This window comes from Zootermopsis nevadensis, unplaced genomic scaffold (assembly GCF_977971745.1).
Source record: "Zootermopsis nevadensis isolate Lab colony 2312 unplaced genomic scaffold, Znev_1.0 Znev_ptg000024l, whole genome shotgun sequence".
NCBI lineage: Eukaryota > Metazoa > Arthropoda > Insecta > Blattodea > Termopsidae > Zootermopsis > Zootermopsis nevadensis.
In genome coordinates, this window is record NW_028259156.1 from 7,162,504 (window position 1) to 7,178,554 (window position 16,051).

At 37.9% G+C, this 16,051-nt stretch overlaps 1 protein-coding gene and 1 long non-coding RNA gene across 8 annotated transcripts in view; one reads left to right on the plus strand and one right to left on the minus strand.

Moving 5' to 3' along the window:
• LOC147872778 (uncharacterized) overlaps positions 1–7,761 on the plus strand; it is a 27,054-nt gene extending 19,293 nt beyond the window's left edge. For 4 of the 7 annotated variants that reach the window (XM_087355488.1, XM_087355489.1, XM_087355486.1 and 1 more), the window contains 4 exons: positions 562–657; positions 1,835–1,987; positions 3,413–3,619; positions 5,483–7,761. In XM_087355488.1, coding sequence (XP_087211614.1) covers positions 562–657; positions 1,835–1,987; positions 3,413–3,619; positions 5,483–5,770 — 744 coding nt within the window. In that variant the 3' untranslated portion in view covers positions 5,771–7,761. Of the gene's footprint in view, positions 1–561; positions 658–1,834; positions 1,988–3,412; positions 3,620–3,765; positions 4,014–5,482 lie in introns of all 7 variants that reach the window. The other 3 variants (XR_015536966.1, XM_087355491.1, XM_087355490.1) reach the window with 3 other exon arrangements.
• LOC147872780 (uncharacterized) lies at positions 2,030–11,488 on the minus strand. The gene is made up of 2 exons (XR_015536967.1): positions 10,263–11,488; positions 2,030–2,230 (listed from the first exon to the last, which is right to left on the minus strand). It is a non-coding gene; the product is annotated as an uncharacterized LOC147872780 (long non-coding RNA).
• Positions 11,489–16,051: the final 4,563 nt, after the last annotated feature.

Here is a 16,051-nt window from a genome sequence, read left to right on the forward strand (position 1 = left end):
TACTAAGTTTTATACTTTTCCTCTGGTTATGTTCACAATCAGTAGCTCTAAGAGTTATGCCTATTAGTTTTACCTTCTTTATCTTTCTGCATGTAAAAACTCAAGAGCCTCTGAACAGATATTTATAAGAAGTGTGTTATAAAGCCTTGGAATATTTTCTCTCAAGTATGAACTTGAGGTTCATATTCTGTTGCAATGAAAGAGACATTTACCTCTTTCACTTAAAGTTGGGAAGTGCACTGTGTTTTATTTTGACATGAACCTGTTTTACAGAAATCTAGACAGACTCATGGGCCAAATATTTTGTTCTGTTCACCACATGCAGTCCATGGGCTCTATGTTGCATACCTCTCACTTACTGGCTAGAACATCCTTGATATCATTATCATACAGGTTTTAGTTACGAATGTCATCAAATTTAATCCACTTACAACAGAATCAAATGCGTAGAGCAATGTGAACATGTCCTTGTCTATGTAAGTACTGTAAATACCAAATTTAATTGATATCTTACAACAAATATCAGACACGTGTGTAAATGTTGTTTTCTCCTGGTTGTAGATTCGCAGCCAAGACCTACAGATAGATGATATGACACGTCGCATTGAATCAGTGTTGCGGGTAGTTGAATTGCAGCAATCACTATATCAGGAATCAGTATGTATAGAACCCTTACTGGCTTTTTGTCCACGCTATCACATAAATGCTTTATAACCCTTTATACTTTTAGCGATAATCACAACACATAGTGTTATGTTCCTCAAAAATGTCATAAGTGAATCATAGGGGGTTTTTGAAGTACTATTTTAGGAATTCTGTCACTACATGTCATGGGTAGTAATTTTAACATGGAATGAAATATCTTTTGTTAGATACAGTGCTGTTTTTATAAGTGGCCACTGTGAGCTGAATTTGCATTGATGACAGTAGCTAGTTCCTTGTAGTCTGTTTCTTAAAGGCCATTTGGCAATAGAAGGGAATGAGCCGTGGCCAGTATTTGCCAAAGAGTTGTCAGATTTAGGCTGGAATGAACGCTACTTTCATGGGTTTGAATTCCGCTCAGTTTATGCATATTTATGTGTGTGCTTATTTAACAGTGACCAAGCTTACTCATTGCCATATACCTCTCAGTGTGTTAATTCTGCCATGAGTTATTTCTTTTCTTGACACTTGAGTCTTAAAAACTATTGCAGGTGATTGGAAAGAGTCGTCAAACCAAGGAACTCATAGGGAATTGTCAGATGTAAAAGAAAGAAAGAAAGCCTGAAATTATTACTAAGTTTTATACTTTTCCTCTGGTTATGTTCACAATCAGTAGCTCTAAGAGTTATGCCTATTAGTTTTACCTTCTTTATCTTTCTGCATGTAAAAACTCAAGAGCCTCTGAACAGATATTCATAAGAAGTGTGTTATAAAGCCTTGGAATATTTTCTCTCAAGTATGAACTTGAGGTGCATATTCTGTTGCAATGAAAGAGACATTTACCTCTTTCACTTGAAGTTAGGAAGTGCACTGTGTTTTATTTTGACGTGAACCTGTTTTACAGAAAACTAGACAGACTCATGGGCCAAATATTTTGTTCTATTCACCACATGCAGTCCATGGGCTCTATGTTGCATACCTCTCACTTACTGGCTAGAACATTCTTGATATCATTATCATACAGGTTTTAGTTACCAATGTCATCAAATTTAATCCACTTACAACAGAATCAAATGCGTAGAGCAATGTGAACATGTCCTTGTCTATGTAAGTACTTTAAATACCAAATTTAATTGATATCTTACAACAAATATCAGACACGTGTGTAAATGTTGTTTTCTCCTGGTTGTAGATTCGCAGCCAAGAGCTACAGATAGATTATATGTCACGTCGCATTGAATCAGTGATCGATGGAAACAGTGGAGGTAATGAAGTGGAAAATGGAAATTGTGTGACAGAAGATGATGGCAGTGAATCCGAGAAGGAATACACCGATGGTAATCAGGTGAGTGAGACAGAGCAAAGACGAACAACTAGCAACAGAATCTGAGTTTAGAATATAGTGTAACTGAAATTGTATTTGATATGAGGCTGTGACACAGGTTTTGCCATAATTCCATTTTCTCTTGTCAGTATTATTCTGCCACTGATGCATATTGAATCATTTTGCCATCTGGTAGGTGGACAAAGGGCTTGTTAGGGTTTGCAGTTCCACAGAGATGTAATCTCACCCCATTCCATTCTGAACCTGAAAAGAGGTCACTGGAGTTCATTTCTCCATGAAGATAAAATTTGTAGTTCCACATAGGTACTGTGTGATCAAAAAGTCACTTGCCCTATACAAACATTTGTACTGATGTAGCAATTCAATAGATTTGGATGGATTAGTAAGTGCACAATATTGCTGCAACTATACAAGTGCTCACACATGTCATATTGTGTTATGAGCTGCTCATGCCAGTCCGTTGTTTTTAAACAAATTCCAGTACTAGAAGCATGCGTTGTTGAACACTACCTAGTATTTTGTTCCTACTGAACTTTGCAGAATAAGGTTAAAGGTGCACTTCCTGATAATCCTCTGGCAAATAAATTGACAATCTTTCGTCTGGCGCACTGTTTCTTTGACAAAATTACTCTTGATCTTGTTGCCCTGAACTACAGTAAAATTCTATCTGTAAATCAATGTAGTTCTTGTTGTAAGTAGTCATGTACTATGTCTTTCCACTCTGTGAAATACTTCGCGAGAAAGACAAATTGTATGGGACAGTAATTGTGAAACTCTAGAAACAGTTTTTCTGTTTTAAATTGATCCTAGCAATAGTAGACAATGCCTGGAATGATCTGCAGAAATATTGTGGCACTGTTCAAGTTCTGAATTAGTTGTGGGAATGTGTTTCACTGTTATTTATTTTGTAAATTGTTTGAAAATGAAAGTAATAATTACGTTTGTAGCAGTTAGGAGATAATGCCCCTGGTTCAGTGAAGCTGTATGAAGTATCTGTTCATCCATCTGTTCAACTTTAAAATGCATTAATCAATCTTGTACATGTGGCCTGATAGAGGCAGCAGTTCCAGAAAGATGTAATTTAATCTCACCCCACTGAATTAGGATCCAGAAAACAGGACAGTGGACTTCATTTCTCTGTGAAGATGAAATGTGCAGTTCCACGTGGGTACAGTGTGTTGAAAATTCATACATCCCTTATTAAAATATTTCGTATTGGTTGATGTTCGGTGTAATCAAACTGGATTAGTAATTACACTATGATGCTGTTGAAAATGAACGTAATAATTACTTTTATAGCAATTAAGGAATAACGCACCTGCTTTAGAAGAGCCCTCTTTTAGAGCTGTATGAAGTGTCTGTTAATCCATTTCACCAACATTAAAATGCATTAATCAATCTTGTAAATTTTAATTTATGTTTCAGGAGAATACGCTTTGTTTAAATGAAGAAATAATAGAGGGAGAGGAAGAAATTTGCAGCAATGACAGAGAAATCTTGCAAAAGACTGGCTCAAATGAGTTAAGTGACCAATCCACATTCCCTACTGAAGTGGATAATCACTTAATTCGAGAAGGTAATGAAGAAGCAACTCGACAGCGGCTGAAAGAGGACGATGGCGAAACAGGGGTGGTAAGAGACATTTTAAGTGTAGAATATAGCATAACTAAAATGGCATTTGAAAAGAACCGCTCGCCCAAGTTACTCTCCCCTAGTTGTTCTGTTTTTCCATGTCAATATTCCACCACTGCACCATATTACAACATATATCATTACAGGATGTGGACATGTGGTCTGATAGAGGCAGCAGTTCCAGAAAAATGTAATTTAATCTCACCCCACTGAATTAGGATCCAGAAAACAGGACAGTGGACTTCATTTCTCTATGAAGATGAAATGTGCAGTTCCACGTGGGTACAGTGTGTTGAAAATTCATACATCCCTTATTAAAATATTTCGTATTGGTTGCTGTTCGGTGTAATCAAACTGGATTAGTAATTACACTATGATGCTATTGAAAATGAAGGTAATAATTACTTTTATAGCAATTAAGGAATAACGCACCTGCTTTAGAAAAGCCCTCTTTAAGAGCTGTATGAAGTGTCCGTTAATCCATTTCACCAACATTAAAATGTATTAATCAATCTTGTAAATTTTAATTTATGTTTGGGAAATTGTTATAAATACTCGCATACTCACCAGTCCTGCAGTCCAACTGAGCAACAAAAAACTGTAAATTTCTGAGGTCAGAGCAACTATACCCAAATTCAGTCATTCAGTAGAGAATAAAGCAAGTCCAAGTCAATAGACATGACTTTGGCGACATCTAAACATCTCTTATTGCATGCAGATATACGATGTATAAGCATTGGATTTCATAATCTCAGAACTGTGCTTCCTGTCGCACCGATTATGTTCAGAAGATCAAGACCAGTTCAGCACCATAAAAGTGTAAACGATGAAGTCACTACACATGAAGAATGCTTGATAAGAAGACGAATGAATATGCATATGTCAGTGGTGGATTGCTGTATGCGTCAAAGATAATTAAAAAAATATAATTCCCTACTAGGAAGAAGGGATATTTGTTTATAACTTGATCAGATATAAAATACTTCTATTCTAAGTAAATATGACAGCAACACACCCGATGGTATTCCTTCACTATAAGATGTATGGCAAAACACTTGGTGTGGAGTCCTGGCTTCTTTGGACACATGTCAGAATAAGATGACATTTCTCCGCTGCCTTCTTTCACTATTATAAGGTACACACAGTCTTACAAGGAAAACTATGATTGAATTAGTGCAAAGAAGAAGGCTTGAATGATATGCTGACACTGTTTGGCAGCCTCAGTTTGACTCCAGATAACGTAAAAAATTCGTAAAATATGTGGCGGACTCAGTCCGACATCAGACCGGAACTCCGATTTTTAAATGTCGGACTCAGCCCAACGTATGACCGCAAAGGGTTAAGAGCTGTGTGAAGTGTCCATTAATCCATCTCTCCAACTTTAAAATGCATTAATCAATCTTGTAAATTTTAATTCATGTTTGGAAAATTGTTGTAAATACTCTCATACTCTCTAGTGCTGCAGTCCATCAGAGCAAAAGAGCTCTGTAAATTTCTGAGGTGCTAGCAACTATACCCAAATTCAGTTTGACGCATGTTTGAAAATATAAGCAACTTTTCTTGTGCCTGTATGGTTATATACACATTTACTATTTGTATTGATACTTACGTACAATTTCTGTCTATGGCATGAGAAATGTGTCATGTGAACAGCAAATTCTTTCCGTATATCGATTCTGCCGGACAACTCTGTCGTCACTGAACATAGTTGTTAATATGACATTTTTAGAATTGTGTGCATACATTTCATAACTTGCTAACTTATAGGAACAGAAAAGAACTGTTATGATATTCTGTGTACTTGGTAAAATTGTTCCATCCATAACATTGTTGGGTCATGCTTAAAATGTTTCAATGTTACAGAAGTTTGTCCCCAAGCCAACAATAATGGAGGAAAGAAATGAAGTTTATTCATCTTCTTCTGAATCCTCTGTACCATCAGTGATGCAGGAGCAGGAGGGAGATACAAGAGAAGAGAATGCATCTTCTTGTGAATCTGCCATGCCAGTGACGATGCAGAAGGAAGATAAAATAAAGGAGAATGTATCCCCCATGTCAGCAGTTGTACAGGAACAAAATAAGAAGAGGAAAAACCTTTTCCCCTGGTTCCTCCAGAAACGTAAACATGCAGGAGCGAAACAAAAAGAATAGTGAAGGGGATTGTTTTTGTTTGGAATCTTACATGCCAACAATAATGGAAGATCATGATGCATCATATTGTTGCAGACAGAAACAGTGCTTATTACTTTACACAATACAATCACCGCCACAAGAGTGATAATAAAGTAATAAGCACTGTTTCTGTCTGCACAAACCATATATTTATAATACATTAAAGATGGTTGTCTTCTGGGATTTGTGCAGCACTAGTCTAGTAGAAGCCTATTGAAGTTTCAGGTCGGTTTCCTGCCTCTGTTGTGAGGTACTTTTCTCTCTAGACTGCTTCCCTATTCAGTGTTAAGGTGGAAATAAATATGGGTGTTTCTGGGTTGTAGCACTGTATACACTGGTATAAACAAACCAATAACTATTAACACTATGATGGACATTATTGCCATACGTGTTTCAACCTCAAGAGGTCATCATCAGTGGCATCAGGGAAATTAATACATTTAGTCAAATGGTTCAAACTAGATTTAGAATTAAAAATGAAAAGGTATATGACAAGACTTTTGAAGTGACACTGCACTAGATGCTGTTATTCACAGGAGTAGAATTTGCGCTTAGCTCCCTTTGTTCGGTGGCCGTAGCTGGTCTCGGCGAGCTAAAGTCGCGTCGTCTGTACCTTCGAACTCCAGAACTGTGGGTGAGAGACTGTCAGTTGGAAATGCAAGGGTATATATAAGCTTGAAATCAGGGGGGCCAACTACTAAAAATTTTTTACTTTCTCCTGCTTAATGCTAGGTCAGATAATACGTTAGAATCTTTGGTGTTTTGTTCGTTAACAATGGCCTTGTGTATACTACTTTTGTATATATGGATTTTTTCTAAAATATCTAGCATTTTACCCTTTGGAGCTATTCTTAATATGTCCATGATATCATCTATGGGGCCATATTCATGTCCGTGTTTGAGGATGTGTTGTGCATATTTCGATTTTGTTAAATTGAATCTAATTTTGTGGACATGTTCTTTAAATCTAGTTTTAAAATCCCTACCGGTTTGGCCAATATAGACCTGCTCGCAGCTTCCGCATTTTAATTGGTACACACCAATATTATTGTATTTGTTATCTTGTTTTCTTGAAATGCATTTGAATTTTACTGTGTTGTTAACTTTGTATGCTACTTTTACAAGACTGAGTGTGGTAATTACCGAGGAATTTCTCTGCTATCAACCTCTTACAAAATTCTGTAAAACATTCTTTTGGCAAGATTAACTCCATATGCGAATGAAATTATTGAGGATAATCAGTGTGGGTTCAGACGAAACAGATCATCGATTGATCAGATCGTTTGCATTCGTCAGATACTAGAGAAAAAATGGGAGTTCGGTGGGACCGTACATCGATTATTTATAGATTTCAAAAAAGCCTATGACTCTGTGAAGAGAGAAGTGCTGTATAATATTCTTATTGAATTTGGTATACAAAACAAGCTAGTAAGTCTAATAAAAATGTGCTTAAATGAAAGCTGTAGCAAAATTCGTGTAGGTAAATATTTATCTGAGACATTCATCATCAAGAACGGTCTAGAATATGCTATCAGGAAAGTCCAAGATAGGCAGGAGGGTTTGCAATTGAATGGGACACATCAGCTATTGGCATATGCTGCTGATGTTAATTTATTGGGGGACGATATGAATACAATAAAGAGGAACGCAAAAGTTTTACTAGAGGCTGGTAGACAGGTGGGGCTAGAAGAAAATTCAGGAAGAACTAAGTACATGTTAGTACCTCGTCGACAGTTAGGCAACAGAATTATCTTAGGGTGGCTAATAAATCCTTTGAAAGTGTTACATAGTTCAAATACTTGGGAACGATAATAACAAATCAAAATGATACTCATTAGGAAGTTAGGAGGAGATTAAATTCTGGAAATGCTTGCTACTTCTCAGTTCAAAATATTTTGTCTTCCCGTCTGATTTCTATGAACCTGAAAATTAAAGTGTACAAAACAATAATCTTGCCTGTTGTTTTGTATGGGTGCAAAACATGGTCTCTCACTCAGAGGGAGAAACACACATTGCAGGTGTTTGAGAACAGGGTGTTGTGGAGGATATTTGGGCCTAAGAGGGAAGACGATGGAGGTGGAGAAGACTACATAATGATGAGCTTAAAAATCTGTACTCCTCCCCCAGTATTGTCAGGGTGATTAAGTCGAGAAGAATGAGATGGGCCGGGCATGTAGCGCGCATGGATGGGACAAGAGGTGTGTACCCGGTACTGGTTGGGAAACCTGAAGGGAAGAGACAGCTGTCGAGACCTAGACGTAGATGGGAGGATAATCTCAGGTGGTATCTATGGGAGATAGAAGTTGAAGGAAACTGGATTTTGTTGGCCCAGGACAGGGTCCGGTGGAGGGCTTTGGTTAATTCGGTGATGAACCTTCGGGTTTGGTAAGCCATGTAGTTAGTTAGCATTAGAACACTCACTAAGATATTCAAAAACACAAACGTAAAAGTAGCATACAAAGTTAACAATACCGTAAAAATCAAATGCAGTTCAAGAAAACAAGATAACAAATACAATAATAGTGGTGTGTACCAATTAAAATGCAGAAGCTGCGAGCAGGTCTATATTGGCCAAACCGGTAGGGATTTTAAAACTAGATTTAAAGAACACGTCCATGAAATTAGATTCAATTTAACAAAATCGAAATATGCAGAACACGGACATGAATACGGCCCCATAGATGATATCATGGACATATTAAGAATAGCTCCAAAGGGTAAAATGCTAGATATTTTAGAAAAATTCCATATACACAAAAGTAGTAAACACAAAGCCATCATTATCGAACAAAACACCAAAGATTCTAACGTATTATCTGACCTAGCATTAAGCAGGAGAAAGTAAAATTTTTTCAGTAGTTGGCCCTCTGATTTCAAGCTTATATATACCCTTGCATTTCCAACTGACAGTCACTCAGGGTATAACTTAATAGGGGCACGGCCCGCCACCCTCCCCCCCCCCCCCCACCCCCGATCATGGAGGCCATCAGCTGAAATGATCTTCCCCCCATGCCGCAGAGGCCTTCAGCCGAAACGGCCCCTCCCTCTCTGGGTTCAAACCCCAGAGATCCAACCAACCAAATTCCTTTGGACAACTTGCCTGACGGGATAACCTCCCATCAGCAGCAACAGATCCCAGTTTGAATGGTCGAGGCTCCCGCCACGACGAAATCCCGTTAGCGTTAGCAAAATTTCCGTTTTTTATATTAAGACCGTTTACCATTTCCAGCAATGCGCCTTGTGCGCAGGAATGGTTTCACCTAGGAAGGGACAATGCTTGCGCTTGCGCAGGACTCCGCCCTCAGTTAGCTTTTTGGTTGATTTACTGACAGTCACTCACCCACGGTTCTGGAGTTCGCAGGTACAGACGTTGTGACTATAGCTCGCCGAGACCAGCTACGGCCTCCGAACAACGGGATCAATAGCTAAGCGCAAATTCTACTCTTGTGAATAACAGCATCTAGTGCAGTGTCACTTCAAAAGTCTTGTTATATACCTTTTCATTTTTAATTCTAAATCTAGTTTGAACCATTTGACTAAATGTATTAATTTCCCTGATGCCACTGATGATGACCTCTTGAGGTCAAAACGCGTATGGCAATAGTGTCCATCATAGTGTTAATATTTGTTGGTTTGTTTACTCTATATTCTAATACACTAGACGGTATGCAAAGTATTAAGACTGGTATAAGTTTACCACAGTTTCAGAGGTCTTTGCTGTCTCCATTATCAGGCCGATGAGTAGCCATCACCTTGATGATGGAGGCAGCAAAGACATCTGAAACTCTGGTAAACGTCTACCAGATTACAAGGTGCTACAATCCAGAAGACAGCCATCTCTGTTCTCACCACTGTGAGAGAACCTCACATCCTACAAGGTGGTACTTTGTCCCCGCAGATTGAGATAGTATGTGTCTGTAGACTCTCTCCATCGTCAGTTGAGAGGTGGCAGTACTTTTGTGTATATGAAAGGCCTTGCCATTCAGCCCTGAAGGTGGAGACTATTTTTCTCTACTGTTTCTTGTAAAAAAATAAGGGCTTGAAGATGGTGACAGTATGATTCTCCGATTCTACAGAAGACTTGATACAGCACAAATCTCAGAACAACATCACAGTCATATAAAGGAGAGAGAAAATTTTGAATTGGTTTTCGTAGAATGTTTGTTCTCTGTAATATGGTTTGACCTAAGTACTTTTTGGGGTAATCTTGGGAAGCCAATTGTTAAAAATCTTTGTTCTTATGTATATCATTATGATGGTTTTTCACTTAATTTAACTGGTGTTATTAAATGCATATGGATTTCAATGTTTTTAAAAAGATTATTTTTCTGGTTTGATTACCTATGTAAAAGATATTGATTCTGTTGGTATTGACAAGGAATTGTCATTAGAATTCTGTAATAAATCTTTTGCCTTACATATATTCGCACCATATGGTATGTGTTTATCCCATTCACTGAATACTACGTACCTGTTCATCTGTGTCTAAATGGATGACAAGAGTGATCTGCGGTAGTGTGTTTCCTGTAAATGTCAAAACTAAATCTGCTTTCTTGGTTGTTTGTGTCAACTTGCTGTTACATGAGGTGTCATGGGTTGATGTTCTGTAGGCCGGCACCAAGAATGGTATCCTCTCATCCCAGTCTGGTGCATTAAAAGACCATCCTCGTATGCTACTCAACCATCTTCACATAGTATGCCATGCTGTCTGACGGCAAGCAAATAGGGGTGGTCCATGTCATGTTTATCCCAGCTGATAATCAGAGTTGTCCCTTGTTACTGTGAAGCTCTCTCAGGACCCTGAAGTATCAGCATCTGGTTCCTGGTTCTGTCTTCTCGGATATTGTGCCTTGTAGAGATTTACATATGTTTCAGACGTTCTTACTGGCTCCACTGCCAAGGCAATTATGATCATCCTGATGATGAAGGTAACAAGCACCTCTGAAACGTCTATCCGTGTCTACCAGACTGCAGGCTGTAACAACTTAGAAAAGTACCATTTTAAGGAAAATAATTGTTCAGAGATAATTTGTTGAGGCATTAAAAGAGTATGCATGACTTTTGATCAGATTAATTGGTTAATATTTTCATTTGATTCAAGAAAGACTGTTTATTGAAGACAAGTTTTTGATAAGTAGTTCTGACTTATGGCTGTTATAATTTCCATACTACCACATCCCTAGAAGTGCCTCAAACAAGCCCTCTTTCAACAGTAAATGTTTACTAATTAATAAGATATTCATTTAACCACAAGGCAAGCATAAAAAGCTGTACTTTGAATTCTCTTTCATGATGGTAACTGATAAAATATTTAATTTAGATTGGTTGCAGATGATAACAAAAACATGCAAATTATAGGAAACACATTTGCTGTTTATTAGCAACTACATACATCTTCATGATATCAAAGATTTGAGGTCGTATCTGCCAAGTTTTAATTTGGTAATAATCAGTACTAATGAATGTTATGCACTGAAACCACAAGATTGCATATTATGCAATTATAGTATCCCCACTAGCTTCACCATATAGATTGAAAAACTTGAAGGAGAAAAGGCATCTGAATTTATTTCCTAAACTGCTTCAACAATAACATGGTCACAACTATATTTATAGTAACATTTGGTTTACCTTACATCCTGAGCTCATGAAGAAGCTAGTTATAGACTGGTCAACGGGGATTTGATTACTGCCAGAAACACATTTTGATAAGTGAAATAGAGGACCAAGTTCATCACACCCTCATGTAACTTTTGTATGCATATTTTATTTCAACATTCTCAAGATAACAAATGGTCGCTGCTACTTACGCTACATGACTGAAACTTCGGCCTCTGAATAGGAGATCCAAAACAACCCAGAAGGCTCAAAATTGTAATCACTTTTCGCTTATGTACGACATGCTTAATTTGGCCCACAGTTTAACAACGCACCCCTCCACATTTGTCTTATTACCAGTCGTATTTCGTTCTATGCAGGATTTGAGGTTGTGGTGATGCAATCAATTTTTATTTTTTATTTTTTCATACAAGTATGAAAGCCTATCTCAGTGTTCTGCCAACTTCTCACTGGAGTCGGCTTGCGTGTGTATAAATATAAACAATTAGTCCTATTTAATGACCGCAATAAAATAATGATTGTCTGGCTTGCCACTTTGAATCACAAGATCTAAAATCACGACACTAATAAATATTTCACTTACACTCACAGTATCATCATGGCACTACAGACTAATTATTCCGTGCAGACATTAAAGACACAAGTTATTTGAATACGAAAAATCACATTAACACACACCGTCAATGTATAATTTCTGCATAATAGTCACCTCATTTAAAAGACGCATCCAATGTTTGATAGACGCCTGTTTAACGTGTTTTGTCCACGGCACTCCCAGTATCGAAGTACATGTACTCATAGCTCATGTCAACTTTGTTAATGGAAGTATCATTACGCCATGTAGTGCAACTCTCTAACACATAAACGGAACAGACCTAGTGACACCTACAAACACAATCTGCTTTAAAAATAAACAATTCGGAGTTCTGCAGCGAAAACAGGGATTATTTACTTCAGAAACATTAACCCTTGTAATGGCTGAGTTGTCTTCTTTGATTTACCACTGAATGTTCAAAAATATTTAGGCGACTTTAAGCTATAAATGGTTAGTTAATATCTAATTGATGCTGATGTGGCTACAAAGCACTTGCACGAGAAAAATGCAAATAAAAATATTAAAAAATTGTGAATATAAGAAATGTATAAGAAAAAGAAAGGTCTTTGCCATTCTTTTATTAAATATAAAAATGGTTGACCCCAACATGAACCGAAGAAGAGGTGAATTGTACCAAAATCACTCACAACTGCAATATTCATAAACACAATTTCAGTGACGTAAGTTTACGTGTTTATAAACCGTGGAAGACCATTTGAAGTTGATATACGCTAAACTAAACTAATTAAAGTAAATAAAAGTAAAGCAGGAGATAAAATGGCAGCAAACGTCTGTTCAGATTCAGACGCCCTGAAGCCATGTTTATTAATTTTCTCAACTAGAAAACTGATAAATGCGGACGTAAGATTAATGGCGATCTTACAAACTCAGCTCATGACAAAATACCGACGTGCCTAATTAAGAAACTCCAGTAAGAAGAGGCATTTTTGACAATTAGTAATAATTAATCCGGGCAATAAAGTAAACAACTTTTATGGATACCGTAGATTAATGTCCCTGTTCATAACAGCTCCTCCCACGCACACACAACGTGACCCAGATAAATGCAGTCCACACCCTGGCATTCTACGTCTTTTAAGATACTTTTTAATATTATCCACCCTGGTGGTATTTTACTTTAGGTCCTCCGACTAAAATTCTATACTCATTTCTCCATTTTTCCCTTGTGTACTACATTCTCCGCATGCCTCGTAAAAACCTTGTAAGTAAAGCTAACTAACCAACTAACTAACTAACTAACTCCCTGGTAGCAGAACCCGCAGGTTCAACACCAACAATACCAAAGACCGCCACCGGCCACGATCCTGAGCCAGCTCCATCCATTAGCCATCGTCACAACCCAACTCCTGAAGATCCATCTTGATGTTACCCTCCCATCTCCTTCTTGGTCTGTCCGGTGGTCTTTTTCATAAGGATTCCTTACCATAAATCTGCATGCACACCTTGCCTACCAACCCCCCATGTGCGCTACATGACCAGTCCATCGGAGCCTGTTTTCAAACACTTGTAATCTACGTTCTTCCTTCAAGATAAGAGACCATGTTTCACAACCATACAAAATCACTGTTTTATATATCCTAACCTTCAGTATTTTGGGTAGTGAATACAATCGAGCGTTTTCCGAATGAATTCTACTCCTAATTTCATCATGGACCTCATTTCTATTTGTTATTGTTGTTCCCATTGCATTTATAAAAATTTAAGCTTCAATTAAACAATAATTATTTGTTCAAGAGTTGTCATTACAACATGCTTTGGCGTCAGTGACCGTCTTCAGGTAACGGGGAACTGACAGCATGACGCACTGGTGCAACGTGCTCAATACACAATGTGGATCATTTTTACTTCATTTTCACAATTATCGTTTAGAGTGGCAGTACTGTTAATTAAATAACCAGGAAATAACTTCACCACCTGGAGCGGAGTCTGCTGTTATGCACAACCTTCAACTCCACAACAATGGCAGCTTTTGGGTTTGTCGACTTTTGGTCAGTGCAGTTGTGCCCTTTCTCCTTCTTATCGCCTAAAACTGACAATAACATTATAAATCTGATTCAAATACATTCTCATAAAAGCCCAACTACATTTATAATAAATAATTAATAATATCTAAACGTCTTGTCTTTAAAGGACTTAATATACTGAACAAAAGCACAAAAATAAATATTCGACAACGTCCATCACAGGCGTTTTCGGCTCTACTTAATATTTCGCAGTACAGTTAATTTCGCGACAAATAAATTACTACTCCTAGAGAACGAAATTTTTCGCCTTGTCAACTTGGAAGTTTATTCTGATCCCTGTTTTAGTAATTGTATTTCCCAGTAAGTTAAGAAGAATTTTATTTGGATAAACTCATCTCACTTCCCTGTAAACATCTTCTTATCAATTCAATTCAAAGCAAACAATTACTTACCCCAGATCGAAAGCAGCTGAAACATTAATGGTCCATTCGTCCAAATGGCGTGGTGTCGCTCCAAAATTGTACTGTGAATGCGGAAACTGAAGTCCATTGGTGTGGCGTGGCGGGCTCGTTTGAATATTCTGTCGAGCCATAATCCATCCGATCGTTCCATCACTCCATCGCGTCATCGTATCGTGAATGGGGGAATCGGCGATTGAGCCACTCCAAATCGGTTCGTGAGTGGCGGAAACGTGGTCCATTCTCATGCCAGTCTGCCACGAGCCTTCGTCCAGTGAAGTCCAAACTTGTATAATGTCGGGTCGTGAGTTTGTTATTGAGGTGATTGAGAAATATAGAGAGTTGCCATGTTTGTGGCAGATAAGTAATGAAGACTATCATGATAAAGCTAAAAGAAGCTTAGCAATGGAAGAATTGGTGGTCTTATTTAAAACCAAAGATCCTACCGCCAACAAAGAAAATTCCCTTAGAAGTTGCTTCAGAAAGGAGCATAAGGACTTAAATTGCTTCTATTTAAGAGCCATTGCTTTGACCACTTTCGTTTTGTTTTTTTCCTTTTAATATACAGGCATACTGCCGTAGCTAGTAACAATTCTTCGTCCATCGCAAACACCACGCACTTCACAGAGGGACAACAAACCGCGACTGGCGTGACGCGACCGTGAATGTAGTACCTCTTTGGACGACCTCCGTTTGGACGTCATCCATTCGGATGTCATCCATCTGGAGCAATCGTGACAATAAACAGCCAAACCACAACTGACAACAACACAACACTCGCAGGTCAGAATCCTCAGAAGGAATGAAGAAATTTGGGTGGGGGAGTTCACCAATAAACTGATTACCAGGTAGCAGAATGCACACTGATATACTGAATTATTAAAACTAATATTTTCAAGGCAGATAGTATTTTCGTGGCGAGCTCCTGTCTTCTGCTGATTGGCTCTGCAGCTGGTCCGACAGTTTGATTGTCGTTCCTTGTTGCACCTCTGACCACTTTCTCGAAGAATTACTTCGACCCAGAAGTTAACGTTGAATAATAGAGCATTAAATCACGTGTTCCCAACCGAACAAAAGTCACTTCTACGCCCCTTGTGGATAAATAAAAAATGAGTGCACGCATTCGAATACAAATGAACTCTCGTGGAGTCAGAGACGGATGTTTCAAAACTGAAACGCGTCTTTCAACTGTTTCCTTGATCTTGACAATTGAAAATCGTAACGCACACGGCTTTAGGTGTGTGCATGGCTCGCAAACCAGAAGCTTCTCATTGGTTTATATTCTATGTTATCGCAGTTGCAATTTTACCATATTTTATCTTTTGTGTGTGTACTGTAATATATTTTGAACGTGACTGATGATAACTGAGTGCGCACTGGATTTCATTAATTATTTTAATAGAAACTAAGAGATAAAAAAAAGTCATGTGTTGGTTAATCAGAAGTTGTGGGTGACAAAATTTTCACACACGTAAATAAAAGTGAAGAATAATGAATATTTAACAAGGTTGAAGGGAAAATCAGGCCTACGTGTTGTAAATGTCCATAAGTCGCACTTTTAACCTGCTAGCTTTTATTACACTTGATCAGAAAAATACATAAT